Source organism: Telmatherina bonti, assembly GCF_933228915.1.
Source record: "Telmatherina bonti genome assembly, chromosome: 5".
Lineage (NCBI taxonomy): Eukaryota > Metazoa > Chordata > Actinopteri > Atheriniformes > Telmatherinidae > Telmatherina > Telmatherina bonti.
In genome coordinates, this window is record NC_136623.1 from 1,797,058 (window position 1) to 1,815,769 (window position 18,712).

General features: G+C 51.4%; 1 protein-coding gene across 1 annotated transcript; it reads left to right on the plus strand.

Annotated features, from left to right (window-relative positions):
• Nucleotides 1-3,295: 3,295 nt before the first annotated feature.
• Nucleotides 3,296-18,427, plus strand: LOC306755935 (transmembrane protein 79-like; the record flags this gene model as incomplete). The annotated part of the gene is made up of 6 exons (XM_079240525.1): nt 3,296-3,378; nt 6,541-6,631; nt 16,950-17,445; nt 17,644-17,838; nt 17,920-18,151; nt 18,223-18,427. 6 exons carry the CDS (start codon nt 3,296-3,298, stop codon nt 18,425-18,427), a joined length of 1,302 nt encoding a protein of 433 aa, XP_079096651.1.
• Between the last annotated feature and the right edge of the window lie 285 nt (nt 18,428-18,712).

Below are 18,712 nucleotides of genomic sequence, written 5' to 3' on the forward strand. Positions count from 1 at the left end.
AGACAGTGGTCCAGAGACCAGCAGGGTGGAGACAGTGGTCCAGAGACCAGCAGGGTGGAGACAGTGGTCCAGAGACCAGCAGGGTGGAGACAGTGGTCCAGAGACCAGCAGGATGGAGACAGTGGTCCAGAGACCAGCAGGATGGAGACAGTGGTCCAGAGACCAGCAGGATGGAGACAGTGGTCCAGAGACCAGCAGGGTGGAGACAGTGGTCCAGAGACCAGCAGGGTGGAGACAGTGGTCCAGAGACCATCAGGGTGGAGACAGTGGTCCAGAGACCAGCAGGGTGGAGACAGTGGTCCAGAGACCAGCAGGGTGGAGACAGTGGTCCAGAGACCAGCAGGGTGGAGACAGTGGTCCAGAGACCAGCAGGGTGGAGACAGCGGTCCAGAGACCAGCAGGGTGGAGACAGCGGTCCAGAGACCAGCAGGGTGGAGACAGTGGTCCAGACACCAGCAGGATGGAGACAGCGGTCCAGAGACCAGCAGGGTGGAGACAGTGGTCCAGAGACCAGCAGGATGGAGACAGCGGTCCAGAGACCAGCAGGGTGGAGACAGCGGTCCAGAGACCAGCAGGGTGGAGACAGCGGTCCAGAGACCAGCAGGGTGGAGACAGCGGTCCAGAGACCAGCAGGGTGGAGACAGCGGTCCAGAGACCAGCAGGATGGAGACAGTGGTCCAGAGACCAGCAGGGTGGAGACAGTGGTCCAGAGACCAGCAGGGTGGAGACAGTGGTCCAGAGACCAGCAGGATGGAGACAGTGGTCCAGAGACCAGCAGGGTGGAGACAGTGGTCCAGAGACCAGCAGGGTGGAGACAGTGGTCCAGAGACCAGCAGGATGGAGACAGTGGTCCAGAGACCAGCAGGGTGGAGACAGTGGTCCAGAGACCAGCAGGATGGAGACAGTGGTCCAGAGACCAGCAGGATGGAGACAGTGGTCCAGACACCAGCAGGATGGAGACAGTGGTCCAGAGACCAGCAGGATGGAGACAGTGGTCCAGAGACCAGCAGGATGGAGACAGTGGTCCAGAGACCAGCAGGATGGAGACAGTGGTCCAGAGACCAGCAGGATGGAGACAGTGGTCCAGAGACCAGCAGGATGGAGACAGTGGTCCAGAGACCAGCAGGATGGAGACAGTGGTCCAGAGACCAGCAGGATGGAGACAGTGGTCCAGAGACCAGCAGGATGGAGACAGTGGTCCAGAGACCAGCAGGATGGAGACAGTGGTCCAGAGACCAGCAGGATGGAGACAGTGGTCCAGAGACCAGCAGGATGGAGACAGTGGTCCAGAGACCAGCAGGATGGAGACAGTGGTCCAGAGACCAGCAGGGTGGAGACAGTGGTCCAGAGACCAGCAGGATGGAGACAGCGGTCCAGAGACCAGCAGGATGGAGACAGCGGTCCAGAGACCAGCAGGATGGAGACAGTGGTCCAGAGACCAGCAGGGTGGAGACAGTGGTCCAGAGACCAGCAGGATGGAGACAGTGGTCCAGAGACCAGCAGGGTGGAGACAGTGGTCCAGAGACCAGCAGGATGGAGACAGTGGTCCAGAGACCAGCAGGGTGGGGACAGTGGTCCAGAGACCAGCAGGGTGGAGACAGTGGTCCAGAGACCAGCAGGGTGGAGACAGCGGTCCAGAGACCAGCAGGATGGAGACAGTGGTCCAGAGACCAGCAGGATGGAGACAGTGGTCCAGAGACCAGCAGGATGGAGACAGTGTTCCAGAGACCAGCAGGGTGGAGACAGCGGTCCAGAGACCAGCAGGGTGGAGACAGTGGTCCAGAGACCAGCAGCAGGATGGAGACAGTGGTCCAGAGACCAGCAGGATGGAGACAGCGGTCCAGAGACCAGCAGGATGGAGACAGTGGTCCAGAAACCAGCAGGGTGGAGACAGTGGTCCAGAGACCAGCAGGATGGAGACAGTGGTCCAGAGACCTGCAGGATGGAGACAGTGGTCCAGAGACCAGCAGCAGGATGGAGACAGTGGTCCAGAGACCAGCAGGGTGGAGACAGTGGTCCAGAGACCAGCAGGGTGGAGACAGTGGTCCAGAGACCAGCAGGGTGGAGACAGTGGTCCAGAGACCAGCAGGATGGAGACAGTGGTCCAGAGACCAGCAGGGTGGAGACAGTGGTCCAGAGACCAGCAGGATGGAGACAGCGGTCCAGAGACCAGCAGGATGGAGACAGCGGTCCAGAGACCAGCAGGATGGAGACAGTGGTCCAGAGACCAGCAGGAAGGAGACAGTGGTCATGGATACCCCCCCCTCAAACATTAACATAAAATTTTATCTATTTATCTTAAATTACTGTTTCTGCTTGAGTGTAAAATGAAATTTAGAGCTCATGATATTATTTTGGAATATAGTTTTTTAGGAGAGCCTGTTGTCTTTGATTCCATTGGTTCAACAAGGAAATATTTACACAGATGTAGTTTATCTGTCATTTCAAAGACAATACCTGATAATTATTCATTTATTTGCAAATATAATCCGACTGCTGTATCAGGCAGCAGGGTTTGGTCATAATATTCTGTTTAACTGATTAATTTTCCACTGATATATTTAAACAGGAACAGTGTTTTAAAGAACTTTTTATTTTCAGTCTGGTCATTTGGACCATAATAATCTGCCTCCTCTCCCTGTAGACGCTCCAGGGTCATTCTCTGTCAACTCAACCAGTTTAGCAGCTTTAGATTTTAGATTTTGACTTTAGAGTTTGATTTTTTATCATCCTAAAGAAGTAAAGTTGTTTTCCAGGTCCTGTGCTGTTTGTATTTATGTGGTTCTTCAGCTACTAAGCATAGATGCAATTGAAGTTGCTTTTAAAGGAATCATCACCCGGAAATTGCACTTTTTCGAGTTAAAACGTGTGTATTAGTGTTGGGTGGAAGTGGTAACATCCCCAGAAGCCTTTCTGTCGAAGACGGCCAGGTTTTTTCGTCTGGACGCTTTATTCGCAGCAAAACTGGCCGCAACACTGAAGTCTTGCAAACGCATTTTTTTATTTTCTCCACGGGATGTCAAAATCCCGGGGAGCTATTTGCATTAACCAGCCCCTTTTCCAGCCTAAACACACCTGCTGGATCTGCCTCAGTTGCTATTAGCAACAAGCTGTGTGAAGATGTGCGAGCAGCGATCATGTCCACTGCTCGGTTGTCTGTTAGCAAAACCAACATCGGAAGGTTTTTTTTCTCTCCTTCATCAGCGGACCAAACTACCAGGGACAGATGGATTACATTAGTTTTTGCTGATAATGCAGCTGCATCTCTGCCGGCTGCGGCCTGTTTGTGCCAGACATGTTGCTAACATTTGGGAAAATACCAGGAGAAGACGGCATCAACCCGGTTGGAAAGAGGGGGAATTACAGCTGTAAGTGTCGGTAAGTGTCACTACTGCTGTAATGTTCTGCTTTGTTGTGATAATGCTAATGCTAACGGCTATGCTAACGGGACAAGCCTGAAGGTTTAACGTACAAATGAGCCCCAGGTTTTATTTTCTTATATCTGTCCTACGCTCTGCCCTAAACATGTTTGTAAATGACTTATCTGTTATTTTTCACGCCTGCTACCACACAGTAAGTACAGTATTTATGATGGATGTAGCTTTGCTCTCCCCAACATGACATGCAGTCGTAATAATCATAATGATAATTTAACAAGGTGACCATCATGTAGTCTGATATTGGCACCTGTAGGATATCGGCAGGGAGGATATTTTATTTCCATCGTATTTATTCACCGAGCCTGAATGCAAACTTTTTATTTCTGACATCTTCAGTCATGTTTGTAAAACGGGAGCTGTGCAGGATTAATATCTGCAGCTGCAGCCTCTGTGGATGTGGAGGTCTGACTCCTGGTATGATGGATCTGAAAGATATGTTTTATTTTATCTACATGCAGTGAAGACACAGAGGTTAGGTAAAATTGTTTCTGTGTATGACTGTGTGAAATAAAATGAGTGTGTTTTTAATATTCTATGTAAATATTTCAGTGTGTGAAAACCTGTTTAATTTAATCAGCTTTTTAAATATGAAAGTAAGCAAAGCACTTTGTGTTGCCTTTGGCATGAAAGTGCTTTATAAAGTTTGATTTGATCTATTTGTATTACAATATTTGATAACTGCAGCTATTTACACCTACAATCTATTTATGTGATGATCTGATATTTTTATAACTTGTATTTGCAGATTTTAGTCCAGCACATCTCACGCCATGCACAGCACCAGCGGTCTACTGATGTCTAAAAGTTGATGTTGGAGCAGACTGACCCCACAATGCAGGCAACAACTGGAACACAGCTGTCATCAAGGACTTTCCACCCTCTCTTCAGAAATACAGGCTTGTCGTTTGATTAATTTTACAGCCAGAAAATGATAATAAATCAAACACATATACATTCTTAATGGAAGCTAAGAGGCTCTTTTATTGCTTGTTCTGATGTCAGTATCTGGTTCTGTGCAGAAAAGGAACCCAGACGACAGCAGTGAAGATGAGATCTCAGCTCAGTCTGGAGGAAGATGATGATGATGAAGACGGTGCTGTGGAGGCTTGCTCATCCGGCTCCAGAACCACGAGAGTCCACATAAAACCCAGAAAACTCAGCTACTGTGTTAACAGAATCAATAACTAAGAGTGAAAATTATCGCTTTTATTTTATGACATTGAAAATGAGCATTGGTTTTATTTCTGTACATTAATAAAGATATTGTGTTTTAAAGAGCTGTATTTTTTTAACTTCAGCTTTACATTTTACATTCAGAAGTCAGATGCATAAATGTGTATATGGTAAAGTTGTGTATTTACTTTAATTCAACTGCTATTGTCCTAAATGACTGCAGCAAAGCACTATTTGGTACATGTAATATGAAATGGCAAGAACATAAATAATCACCTTTTACAATTATTTGCCATTTGATTAGCTTTATTTCTGAATTTTTGGGCATTAAAGAGAAACTTGCCTCTCATTCCCTCCGACAGGTAAATGTACATAATCCTGCTTATAAATGTTTCCTGCATTTTGTAATGAAAAAGCATTGAAGCAGACTGGTTCCATGCCGGGATGTTGGGTCAGACACGGAGGAGTTTGGACCTTTATCCTTCTCAGCACCTAAGGAAATGAAAAAAGAAATTTTATTTTCTAAGCACAGTAATAATATCTTGCTGTCTATTTCTGTTGGCATGTGCAGCTGAACAGAAACAATTAGACCAACATAATAGATGGTAAGTGATGCTGGAACATATAAAACATGAGATATTAGTCAGCATGAAGCCTGATCAATGATACAAGATATCTGACTTCATGTTATTTATCTGTACAGTAACACAGCAGCCCACATCAGTGGCTGCATTAACCAGAGATCTGTCATGTTGACATAACGACATTTTTCACACTCCTGGCTAAAACGGGAAATCTAAATAAGCTAATTGATTGAGAAAAACACTTGACGGTAAATAAAACATCAATAAAAAGCGCAGCTTCGTGAAACTCTGTGTGGTTAAAATGTATGTGCGCTCATCTGGATGCAGACCGGCCGGCAGCTGGACACTGAACGTACCGACCGGTTCAGTCAACATCCGTTTCATTTTTTACATCTGTAACTTCGGATTGTGTGAAAAAGTACATTTATTGTTTAAAAAACGGTCCAACACAGAATAAAATGCAGACGTATTAACGTGAACGACATGCCTCGTTGTCAACATGCTATCTGAACTGGCAAGGCGAGCAGACATTAAAAATGACGACTTTACCATTCGGAGACAGATTGTTGTAAACGTGCTCCTTCCACCATCTCGGTATCTTCTCTCTCAGGCTCAGAGTCCGGTTCAAAAATCAATGCTGAATTCAGAAAGCTGCTGCTGTCAGGTTAGCTGCTATCACTAGCTGCTAATGTTTTTAGCATGGAGACTACTGGCCTCGCCCCCCTTCCGACTCCGGACTTCCAGCGACCAATCAGCGAGCACCTCATTAACATTATTTTATTTCATATCCAGGTTGGTGAAAATCTTGCGTGACTTCTCGTGAGAAAATGTCTATTATGAATAAAGTGTCAGAAAAGCACTTTTGTAAAAAAAAAAAAATTTTTTTTTTTGTTTTTGTTTAATAAGTTTTTTAAACAGTTATTCAAAAACCAGAGGACAGTGGGCAAGAGAAAAGACCAGGTTATGACTCATTTAAAAACTGATCTTTTTACGTTGACTTTTAACTCCAGAGAACAGGACCACCACGTCTTTTTTGTCTTTTTTTTGGTCTTTTTTGTCTTTTGAACGATTTTATTGTCTTTCAACTGTTTTTATTTTTATGCTATTAATGTTGATTTGTTTTATTTTACCTGTACAACACTTTGGTTACTTTGTGGTACGTGGAAGGGCTCCAAGAATAAGGCTTTGATTGACTGATTGAAAGCGAGAGGATGATAAATCATTCTGTAGATCCAAGCAATTTGTCCCCCTTACTTCTAAAATGATGGCTACGCCCTTGCTTGCCGACTAAAATTAGATCGATGCTTCTCCTTTAAGACAACTTTCCCTTTAACTCACCTGAGGACAACACCTGCCGCACCTGAGCGGAACTTCCGCAAAGTTTCACAGCAACAAGAGAAGAAGAAGAGCTTCCAGAGCGGAGCGCAGGTCTCCGTGAGTCCTTCATGCTCTCTCTACTCTTACTTCTTAAACGGAACTTTCTCCCGAGTTTTGGTGTTTTTATCTGAGAGTCGGGTTTTGTTCTTCTGACCAGAAGGAACGCGGTGATCCGACCGGTCCGTTCCTCCACCGGACTGGTTTCCCGGTCCAAATCCGTCCCAACTCCCAGCGTTACTGGTGCAGAATGTTACAGATGTTCACGTTTCCATGTCTTTACAGGTTTATACATGTGTAGTTTATGGATATACATGTGTACTTGTATAGTTTATTAATATACATGTGTACATGTGTAGTTGATTGATATACATATGTACATGTGTAATTTATGTGGATATACATGTGTACACGTGTAGTTTAAAGATATACATGTGTACATGTATAGTTTATGGATATACATGTGTAGTTTATGGATATACATGTGTAGATGTGTACTTTATGAAGATACCTGTGTACATGTATAGTTTATAAAGATACATGTGTAGTTTGTGGATATACATGTGTACATGTGTAGTTTATTGATATACATATGTGCATGTGTAATTTATGTGGATATACATGTGTAGTTCATGGATATACATGTGTACATATGTAGTTTATCGATATACATGTGTACATGTGTCGTTTATGGATATACATGTATACAGGTGTAGTTTAAAGATATACATGTGTACACGTGTAGTTTATGGATATACATGTGTACATGTGTACTTTAAAGATATACATGTGTACATGTAGATTTTATGGATATACATGTGTACATGTGTAGTTTATGGATATACATGTGTACATGTGTAGTTTAAAGATATACATGTGTACATGTAGATTTTATGGATATACATGTGTACATATGTAGTTTAAAGATATACATGTGTACATGTAGATTTTATGGATATACATGTGTACATGTGTAGTTTAAAGATATACATGTACACATGTGTAGTTTATGTGGATATACATGTGTAGTTTATGGATATACATGTGTACATGTGTAGTTTATGAATATACATGTGTACATGGGTAGTTTATGGATATACATGTGTACATGTGTAGTTTATGAATATACATGTGTACATGTATTGTTTATGGATATACATGTGTACATGTGTAGTTTATGTGGATATACACATATACTTTTTAACTACTAGTTAAAAAGGGGGGCCACAACCCCAGTCTGTTGTGTAGTTTTTGCCCCTCCTTGAGCCGTCACCTTATCGTGGTGGAGGGGTTTGTGTGTCCCAAAGATCCTAGCAGCTATGTTGTTGGGGGCTTTATGCCCCTGGTAGGGTCACCCATGGCAAACAGGTGTCTAGGGGAGGGACCAGACCAAGCACGGCTCACAAGACCCCTATGATGAACACAAACCTGGGCATGAATGTTCCCTTGCCCGGACGCGGGTTACCAGGACCCCCTCTGGAGCCAGGCCTGGAGGTGGGGTACGTGAGCTGGTGGCCGGACCTTTACCCATGGGGCCCCGCCGGACTCATCCTGAAAGGGTTACATTGGCCCTACCTCCCGTGGGCTCACCATCTGCGGGAGGAGCCGTAGGGGTCGGGTGCAATGTGAGCTGGGCGGCAGCAAGGGGCGGGGACCCTGGCGGTCCGATCCCCGGCTGCAGAAGCTGGCTCTAGGGACGTGGAACGTCACCTCTCTGGTGGGGAAGGAGCCTGAGCTTGTGCGCGAGGTTGAGCGGTTCCGGCTAGATATAGTTGGACTCACCTCGACGCATGGCTTGGGCTCTGGAACCAGAACCCCCGAGAGGGGCTGGACCTTCTTCCACTCTGGAGTTGCTCATGGTGAGAGGCGCCGAGCAGGTGTGGGCATTCTCATCAGCCCCCAGCTTGGTGCCTGCACATTGGGGTTTACCCCGGTGGATGAAAGGGTAGTTTCCCTCCGCCTCCGGGTGGGGGGACGGGTCCTGACTGTTGTCTGTGCTTATGCACCGAACAGCAGTTCAGAGTACCCACCCTTTCTGGGGTCCTTGGGGGGAGTGCTGGAGGGTGCTCCTTCTGGGGACTCCATTGTTCGGCTGGGGGACTTCAATGCTCACGTGGGCAATGACAGTGAGACCTGGAGGGGAGTGATTGGGAGGCATGGTCCCCCTCCTCTGAACCCAAATGGTGTTTTGTTATTGGACTTCTGTGCTCGTCATGGATTGTCCATAACGAACACCATGTTCCAGCATAAGAGTGTCCATATGTACACCTGGCATCAGGATTCCCTGGGCCGCAGTTCAATGATCGATTTTGTAGTCGTATCGTCGGACCTGCGGCCACATGCCTTGGACACTCGGGTGAAGAGGGGGGCGGAGCTTCAACTGATCACCACCTGGTGGTGAGTTGGCTCAGGTGGTGGGGGAGGAGGCCGGTCAGATCTGGCAGACCCAAACGTGTTGTGAGGGTCTGCTGGGAACGTCTGGCTGAGTCCCCCGTCAGAGCGAGCTTCAACTCCCACCTTCAGCAGAGCTTCAACCATGTCCCGAGTGAGGCGGGGGACATTGAGTCTGAATGGACTGTGTTCCGTGCCTCTATTGCTGAGGCGGCCAGCCGGAGCTGTGGCTGTAAGGTAGTTGGTGCCTGTTGTGGCGGTAATCCCAGGACTCGTTGGTGGACACCAGCAGTGAGGGATGCCGTCAAGCTGAAGAAGGAGTCCTATCGGGCCTTCTTGGCCTGTGGGACTCTGGAGGCAGCTGATGGGTACCGACAGGCTAAGCGGCATGCGGCTTCGGCTGTCGCCGAGGCAAAAACTCGGGCATGGGAGGAGTTCGGCGAGGCCATGGAGAAAGACTTCCGGACGGCTTCGAGGCGATTCTGGTCCACCATCCGGCAGCGCAGGAAGAGGAAGCAGTGCTCCATCAATACTGTGTACAGTGGAGATGGGGAGCTGCTGACCTCAACTCGGGACGTAGTGGGTCGGTGGAGGGAATACTTCGAAGACCTCCTCAATCCTACCAACACGTCTTCCGATGAGGAAGCAGAGCTGGTGGACTCAGGGGTGGACTCTCCTATCTCTGGGGCTGAAGTCGCTGCGGTGGTCAAAAAGCTCCTTGGCGGCAAGGCCCCGGGGGTGGATGAGATCCGCCCGGAGTTCCTTAAGGCTCTGGATGCTGTGGGACTGTCCTGGCTGACACGCCTCTGCAGCATCGCGTGGACATCGGGGACAGTACCGCTGGATTGGCAGACTGGGGTGGTGGTCCCCCTTTTTAAGAAGGGGGACCGGAAGGTGTGTTCCAGTTACAGGGGAATCACACTCCTCAGCCTCCCTGGTAAGGTCTATTCAGGGGTCCTGGAGAGGAGGGTCCGCCGGATAGTCGAATCCCGGATTGAGGAGGAGCAGTGTGGTTTTCGTCCTGGTCGCGGAACAGTGGACCAGCTCTATACCCTCTTTGGGGTCCTGGAGGGGGCATGGGAGTTTGCCCAACCAGTCTACATGTGCTTTGTGGACCTGGAGAAGGCATTCGACCGTGTCCCCCGGGGGCTCCTGTGGGGGGTACTCCGGGAGTATGGGGTACCGGACCCCCTTGTATGAGCTGTCCGGTCCCTGTACGACATGTGTCACAGCTTGGTCCGCATTGCCGGTAGTAAGTCGGATTCGTTTCCGGTGAGGGTTGGACTCCGCCAAGGCTGCCCTTTTATCACCGATTCTGTTCATAACTTATATGGACAGAATTTCTAGGCGCAGCCGAGGTGTTGAGGGGATCCGACTTGGTGGCCTCAGGATTGGGTCCCTGCTTTTTGCAGATGACGTGGTCCTGTTGGCTTCATCTGGTCGTGATCTCCAGCTCTCACTTGAGCGATTCGCGGCCGAGTGTGAAGCGGCTGGGATGAGAATCAGCACCTCCAAATCTGAGGCCATGGTCCTCAGCCGGAATAGGGTGGATTGTCCTCTCCGGGTCGGGAGTCAGGTCCTGCCTCAAGTGGAGGAGTTTAAATATCTCGGGGTCTTGTTCACGAGTGAGGGAAGGATGGAGCGCGAGATGGACAGACGGATCGGTGCGGCGTCTGCAGTAATGCAGGCTCTGCGCCGGTCTGTCGTGGTGAAGAAGGAGCTGAGCCAGAAGGTGAAGCTCTCCATTTACCAGTCGATCTACGTTCCTACCCTCACCTATGGTCATAAGCTGTGGGTCGTGACCGAAAGAAGGAGATCTCGTATACAGGCGGCTGAAATGAGTTTCCTCCGCAGGGTGGCCGGGCTCTCCCTTAGAGATAGGGTGAGGAGCTCGGTCATCCGGGAGGAAATCAGAGTAGAGCCGCTGCTCCTCCGCATCGAGAGGAACCAGTTGAGGTGTCTCGGGCATCTGGTCAGGATGCCTCCTGGACCTCCCTGGTGAGGTGTTCCAGGCACATCCCTCTGGGAGGAGACCCCGGGGAAGACCCAGGACACGCTGGAGGGATTATATCTCTCGGCTGGCCTGGGAACGCCTCGGGATCCCCCCCGCAGAGTTGGCAAATGTGGCTGGGGAGAGGGAAGTCTGGGCTTCCCTGCTTAGGCTGCTGCCCCCGCGACCCGACCCCGGATAAGCGGCAGAAGATGAAGATGACACGTGTAGTTTATGTGGATATACATGTGTAGTTTATGGATATACTTGTGTACATGTGTAGTTTATGGATATACTTGTGTACATGTAGAGTTCATGGATATACATGTGTACATGTAGAGTTCATGGATATACATGTGTACATGTAGAGTTCATGGATATACATGTGTACATGTAGAGTTTATGGATATATACAGGTGTACATTTGTGGTTTATGGATGTACATGTGTACATGTATACAGGACACTGGCTGATGTAAAGTAGTCATGATACCACGTTTCTGTTACCATACAATACTATTTTGTATCTAAATACTTTTCAGAACTTTTTATAAAGTGTTAAAACACACTAATTTCAATATTTCAACAGGATTGTGTTTGAAAACTGCACGAAACATTATATAGACATAACTAAAAAAAACAAATAGGATATTTATCTTTCTAAAGAAATGAATATATGGTGAGGCAACAATGTATTTTTTCCTTTTTACACTGTTTTGCATTAATAGTTTCTGATATATTTGGAAGATTAAGTGGCCGATGTGGTGATGTCCTGTATATAATCATGTTTGTGGGACTTCACTATAACATCAGTCAGTTCATTTCTGCAGGCCATTTTAAATTCATTGGAATGTTTTAATCATATGTGTATGAAATGGATTTCTTTTGGACGTGCTCTGGCTGTGTGTGTGTGTGTGTGTGTGTGTGTGTGTGTGTGTGAACTACATGATCACCTGTCTGAAGTCCCAACATTTCAGTTGCATCTTTTATTTTTTCTGTCTGTGTCTTCCGTACTTTCTGGGCCATGGAGGCACCTGAATGTACAGCTGCAGCAGATCTTTCCTCCTTCAGCAGCCTGTTTAGGACTGGTGTGGAGACGGGCGCGGCTTCTAGCGTTGAGCTTTTTCTCTGACCCGCTCTGTGACACACGCTTATTTACCAAGTTATTTGGCTTATTAAAAAGTACAGTTTGCCTATAAATGCTGCCATAGTCCCGTTTTCAAAGGTGTTGTGTTGTGGTACTATACTGGTACCGGTATACCGGGCAGCCTCGTCTCATGTTACACCTAGCGGGGAGGACACCGGCAAGCAGCAAGTCCTTCCAGAAGGGGCGACAGCAGGGATATGAGCAGTGTCCATACTTACACTACCATGTCTTTCTAGTTGTTTCTGTCGGGGCCATAAATACAGTATATACGGGGAATTATCACTGGGTGGATGGTTGGTGGTATGTGGTTGTCATGGTGATGTGGAGGGGGGGCACGTGGAAGGGAATCGGTGCAGGTCTGACTAGTGAAAGAGGCGTTGTCAGCCAGTCACTCGGGTTTTGCTGGAGAGGAGGGCTGAGTAGCTCTAGTGCACGGCTCTCCAGATTCAGGTATCATACGATGTCAATGACATTTCACCTGGAACGTCAGGTAGGGGAAGTACCCCAGTTCATACATAACTATGTGGTCTATGTGGGAGAAGCCAGCAGCTGATAGACCGGACCCTGCTGTTTCCTCAGAAGCTGCTGTGGAAGTCGCTTCAGATTCAATTCTACCTCTTTTCTGTTCCGTTTGAAAAATAGAGCTAAAGGTGATCCATGTTGACTTACATGCTGATGATCATGTCTCCTTCAGTTTTCACCTGTATAATGACTTCCTGATTTTAGCTCCGCCCCCTGAACTTTGACCACTCGGCTGAAACCTCCTCTCAGACATCTTTCCTCACCATCTGCTCTCCAAGGTTTTGGTTGCACTAAGGGTACATTCACATCAGGATAGTCTGCTACAACCGATCCGGTTGAGGACTCGGTCCGGTCGGGGACTCGGTCCGGCTGGGGACTCAGTCCGGTCAGGGACTCAGTCCGGTCAGGGACTTGGTCTGGTTGGAGACTCGGTCCAGTCGGGGACTCGGTCCGGTCAGGGACTTGGTCTGGTTGGAGATTCGGTCCGGTCAGGGACTCGGTCTGGTATGGGAATGGGTCCAGTCAGGGACTCGGTCCGGTATGGGAATGGGTCCAGTCAGGGACTCGGTCCGGTATGGGAATGGGTCCAGTCAGGGACTCGGTCCGGTTGGGGACTGGGTCCAGTCAAGGACTCGGCCCTATATGGGAATGGGTCTGGTCAGGGACTCGGTCCAGTCGGGGACTCGGTCCAGTCAGGGACTCGGCCCTATATGGGAATGGGTCCAGTCGGGGACTTGGTCCTGTTGGGGACTGGGTTTGGTCAGGGACTCGGTCCGGTTGTGGACTCGGTCCGGTCAGGGATTCGGTCCGGTTGGGGACTTGGTCTGGTCGGGAACTCCGTCTGGTCGGGAACTCCGTCTGGTTGGGGACTGGGTCCAGTCAGGGATTCATCCCGGTCAGGGACTCGGTCCGGTTGGGGACTTGGTCCTGTTGGGGACTGGGTCCGGTCAGGGACTTCTTTTCCGGTCAGAGACTCGGTCTGGCTGGGGACTGGGTCCAGTCGGGGACTCGGTCCAATCAGGGACTCAGTCCGGTTTGGGACTCGGTCCAGTTGGGGACTGGGTCCAGTCAGGGACTCGGTCCAGTCAGGGACTCGGTCCGGTTGGAGACTTGGTCTGGTCGGGGACTTGGTCCGGTTGGGGACTCGGTCCAGTTGGGGACTCAATCCAGTCGGGGACTCTGTCCAGTCAGGGACTCTGTCCAGTCAGGGACTCAGTCCGGTTTGGGACTCGGTCCAGTTGGGGACTGGGTCCAGTCAGGGACTCGGTCCAGTCAGGGACTCGGTCTGGTCGGGGACTTGGTCCGGTTGGGGACTCGGTCCAGTTGGGGACTCAATCCAGTCGGGGACTCTGTCCGGTCTGGGACTCAGTCCAGCTGGGGACTCGGTCCAGCTGGGGACTCGGTCCGACTGGGGACTCGGTCCAACTAGGGACTCAGTCCAGTCGGGGAATCTGTCTGGTTGGAGACTCAGTCTGGTTGGGGACTGGGTCCAGTCAGGGACTCATCCCGGTCAGGGACTCGGTCCGGTTGGGGACTTGGTCCTGTTGGGGACTGGGTCTGGTCAGGGACTTCTGTCCGGTTCGAGACTCGGTCTGGCTGGGGACTGGGTCCAGTCGGGGACTCAGTCCTGTTGGGGACTGGGTCCGGTCAGGGACTCGGTCCAGTTGGGGACTCAGTCCAGTTGGGGACTCGGTCCGGTCAGGGACTTGGTCCGGTTTGGGTCTGGGTCCAGTCCGGGACTCGGTCCAGTTGGGGACTGGGTCCGGTTGGGGACTGGGTCCAGTCAGGGACTCGGTCCAGTTGGGGACTCAGTCCAGTCGGGGACTCGGTCCGGTCAGGGACTTGGTCCGGTTTGGGTCTGGGTCCAGTCAGGGACTCGGTCCAGTTGGGGACTGGGTCCAGTCAGGGACTCGGTCCAGTTGGGGACTCGGTCCAGTCGCGGACTCGGTCCGGTCTGGGACTCGGTCCGACTGGGGACTCGGTCCAACTAGGGACTCGGTCCAGTCGGGGACTCTGTCTGGTTGGAGACTCGGTCCGGTCAGGGACTCGGTCCGGTTGGGGACTCGTCTGGTTGGGGACTCGATCCAGTTGGGAACTCGGCCCGGTTGGAGACTCGGTCCAGTCAGGGACTCGGCCCTATGTTTGAATGGGTCTGGTCAGGGACTCGATACGGTTGGGGACTCGGTCCAGTTGGGGACTGGGTCCAGTCAGGGACTTGGTCCGGTTGGGGACTCGGTCCGGTTGGGGACTCGGTCCGGCTGGGGACTTGGTCCGGTTGGGGACTGTGTCCAGTCAGGGATTCGGTCCAGTTGGGGACTGGGTCCAGTCAGGGACTCGGCCCTATATGGGAATGGGTCCGGTCAGGGACTCGGTCCTGTTGGGTACTGGGTCCAGTCAGGGACTTGGCCCTATATGGGAATGGGTCTGGTCGGGGACTCGCTCCGGTCAGGGACTCGGTCCGGTTGGGGACTTGGTCCTGTTGGGGACTCGGTCCGGTCAGGGACTTCTGTCCGGTTAGAGACTCGGTCTGGCTGGGGACTGGGTCCAGTCGGGGACTCGGTCCAGTCAGGGACTCAGTCTGGTTTGGGACTGGGTCCGGTTGGGGACTCGGTCCAGTTGGGGACTCAATCCAGTCGGGGACTCGGTCCGGTCTGGGACTCTGTCTGGTTGGAGACTCAGTCTGGTTGGAGACTCGGTCTGGTCAGGGACTCGGTCCGGTTGGGGATTGGGTCCAGTCAGGGACTCGGCCCTATATGGGAATTGGTCTGGTCAGGGACTCGATACGGTTGGGGACTCGGTCCAGTTGGGGACTCAATCCAGTCGGGGACTCGGTCCGGTCTGGGACTCAGTCCAGCTGGGGACTCGGTCCGACTGGGGACTCGGTCCAACTAGGGACTCGGTCCAACTAGGGACTCGGTCCAGTCGGGGACTCTGTCTGGTTGGAGACTCAGTCTGGTTGGAGACTCCGTCTGGTCAGGGACTCGGTCCGGTTGGGGACTCGTCTGGTTGGGGACTCGGTCCGGTCGGGAACTCGGCCCGGTTGGAGACTCGGTCTGGCCGGGGACTGGGTCCAGTCGGGGACTCAGTCCTGTTGGGGACTGGGTCCGGTCAGGGACTCGGTCCGGTCAGGGACTTGGTCCGGTCGGGCACTTGGTCCAGTTTGGGTCTGCGTCCAGTCCGGGACTCGGTCCAGTTGGGGACTGGGTCCATTCAGGGACTCGGTCCAGTTGGAGACTCGGTCTGGTTGGAGACTCGGTCCGGTCAGGGACTCGGTCCGGTTGGGGACTCGTCTGGTTGGGGACTCGGTCCAGTTGGCGACTCGGTCCTGTTGGGGACTGGGTCCAGTCAGGGACTCGGCCCTATATGGGAATGGGTCCGGTCAGGGACTCGGTCCTGTTGGGGACTGGGTCCAGTCAGGGACTAGGCCCTATATGGGAATGGGTCCGGTCAGGGACTTGGTCCTGTTGTTGACTGGGTCCAGTCAGGGACTAGGCCCTATATGGGAATCGGTCTGGTCGGGGACTCGGTCCGGTCGGGGACTTCGTCCTGTTGGGCACTGGGTTTGGTCAGGGACTCGGTCCGGTCGGGGATTCGGTCCGGTTGGGGACTCGGTCCGGTCGGGGACTGGGTGCAGTCAGGCACTCAGTCTGGTCAGGGACTCAGTCTGGTCAGGGACTCGGTCTGGCTGGGGACTCGGTCCAGTCGGGGACTCGGCCCTATATGGGAATGGGTCCGGTCGGGGACTCGGTCCGGTTGGGGACTCAGTCCTGTCGGGGAATGGGTCCGGTCAGGGAGTCATCCCGGTCAGGGACTTGGTTCGGTTGGGGACTGGGTCCAGTCAGGGACTCGGTCCGGTCGAGGACTCAATCAGGGACTCGGTCCGGCTCGGGACTGGGTCCGGTGTAGGACTGGGTCCGGCTGGGGACTCGGTCCAGCTGGGGACTCGGTCCGGTCGGGGACCGGGTCCACTCAGGGACTCGGTCCGGTCGGAGACTTGGCAGGAAGGGACTTGGTTTGTAGTCCGCTTCCTGAATTTGGTCAACTTGAAACGGGCCTAGACCTGCGATTGTAGACGGACGGGGTCCGGTTTTTTGGTCTGAATCAAGATTAGTTTCACATTTCCCCAAACGAAGTAGCTTTCCAGCAAACGGACTCTGATTCGGGTCAGAACCGCTGATGTGGACGCGGTCTCAGTCCATCACAGATTCACTTGTCTGACTCCAGTTGCTTAAGTGGTTTACCTGGTACCTTCACACAAACATAGTTCTTCTGTCTCGCAGTGCGTTGTCTGTCTCGCTGCTAAATAAAAACTGTCCTTTGTTCCTTCAGATGGACATGTCTCTGCTGACTCACCATCCGGTAGAAAACGCCCGGCTCCTGACCGGATGTACCGAGATGACGGACAGAGAAGCAGCTCAGATGGTTAAAGGACAGGATGGAAGAGCCAGCAGTCTGCAGCGGGGTGGAGACAGACAGACAGCTAAAAGCTTGAGTGTGGGCTCAGATCTGTCGCGGGAGGCGTCCAGCTGGACAGAAAGTGAGCTTGGGTTGAAGGCAGAGGGAGCAAGAGGAGGGGGAATGAAAGGAAGTGAGGGGGCGGGACTTAAGATACACCTGAAGGAAGACGAGGAGGAAACTGAAGAAAACCACCTGCCAGAAAAAGCAGCTCAGGTGTTCAGACCTGTAATTACCAAGCTCCCCTCACCCAGGGATGCTGAAGCATTCTGGGAAACAGAGAAGAGTTCCTTCCTGGCTTCTCCAGGTGTGGACTACAACCAGCATGGCTACCTGTTGGAAAGGGACGTGGACACGCCTCCAGCTGCATGTAAATACACAACAGCCTTCTCACATCTTGTTCCACCTCTGACCTGTCTGTCTTGGGTGGGCGGGGCTTCACACCGGTCTGTTTTGCCAAAGTGGGCGGGGCTTCACACTGGTCTGTTTTGCCAAAGTGGGCGGGGCTTCACAGTGGTCTGTTTCACCAGGTGGGCGGGGCTTTATACTTGTCCTCTGTCTTCATCAGGTGCGCAGTGTTGCGCTGGCAGAGATGTACTGAAGATGAGTGTGTCCTTGATGACAGCAGCTCTCTTCTTTCCCTTCCTGGTGTGGGGGGGCTTTGTTTTCCTGCCGTTTGACGCTCCCCTGCTGGACGGCGCCCCCATCAGGCTGGTCTACACGCTACGCTGCTCTGTGTTTGCAGCTGTCCCCATCATCCTCGGTGAGTCAGCCCCCAGACGAAGAAAAGACGAGACCTGAGAGCATCTCCTTCATATCTCGGACTCGTTGTCCCGTCTCCCAGGCTGGCTGCTTCTGGCGCTCAGCCGGCTCAGGTCAGGAGCGACTCGTCCTCTGTCTGATGGAAACATGAAGGAGGTGGAACTTCAGGAGGTTTCTGTCCACCAGCGCTTCATCTCTGACTCCACCTCCCTGTTCCTGATCTACTTCCTGCAGCTGGTTGTCATGGCGATGTACCTGAGCCAGGAGCAGCTGAAGCTCATCCCGCTGATGACCATCGTCTTCGCCTTGGGACGGTGAGATGTCCCATCACTGGTGATCAAAACGATCAGTGAATCTGAACCTTATTGATCGTTGTTGTCTCCAGGTTGGCTTACTGGGTGGCGGCAGCGTTTGGCAGCAGCGTTCGCAGTTTTGGTTTCGGCCTGTCCTTCCTGCCGAGCGTCGCCATGATGGCGGCCAACTTCTACTTCATCTTCACGGTGGAGGCAGGCGGCTCCATCTTCAGCCTCCCAGCTCCTCCTGGGGAGGTGCCTCCTCCCCCTGCTGGCAGGCAGCGCTTCTGGGGATGAGACCTAATCAATAACCCTTGCTATGTTCAATTTCAGATGGCTATGATCGTGTTTTTAACAAACACGATCAAACATTTATTTTATTAACGTGAAGTTTCTTGTCTAGTCCTGGACAACTTCCTGCTTTCATCTTTTATCATAATTAAACTCATTTAGTTCCGTTTGCTTCATGTTCCAACAGGTAATCAATAATAATCAATGTTTTGTATTGAAATTGACAAGATTTTTGTTTTGTGACGATTTTCCAGTAAAACAGAATAAAGCTGTAAAAACATGCCTGACCCT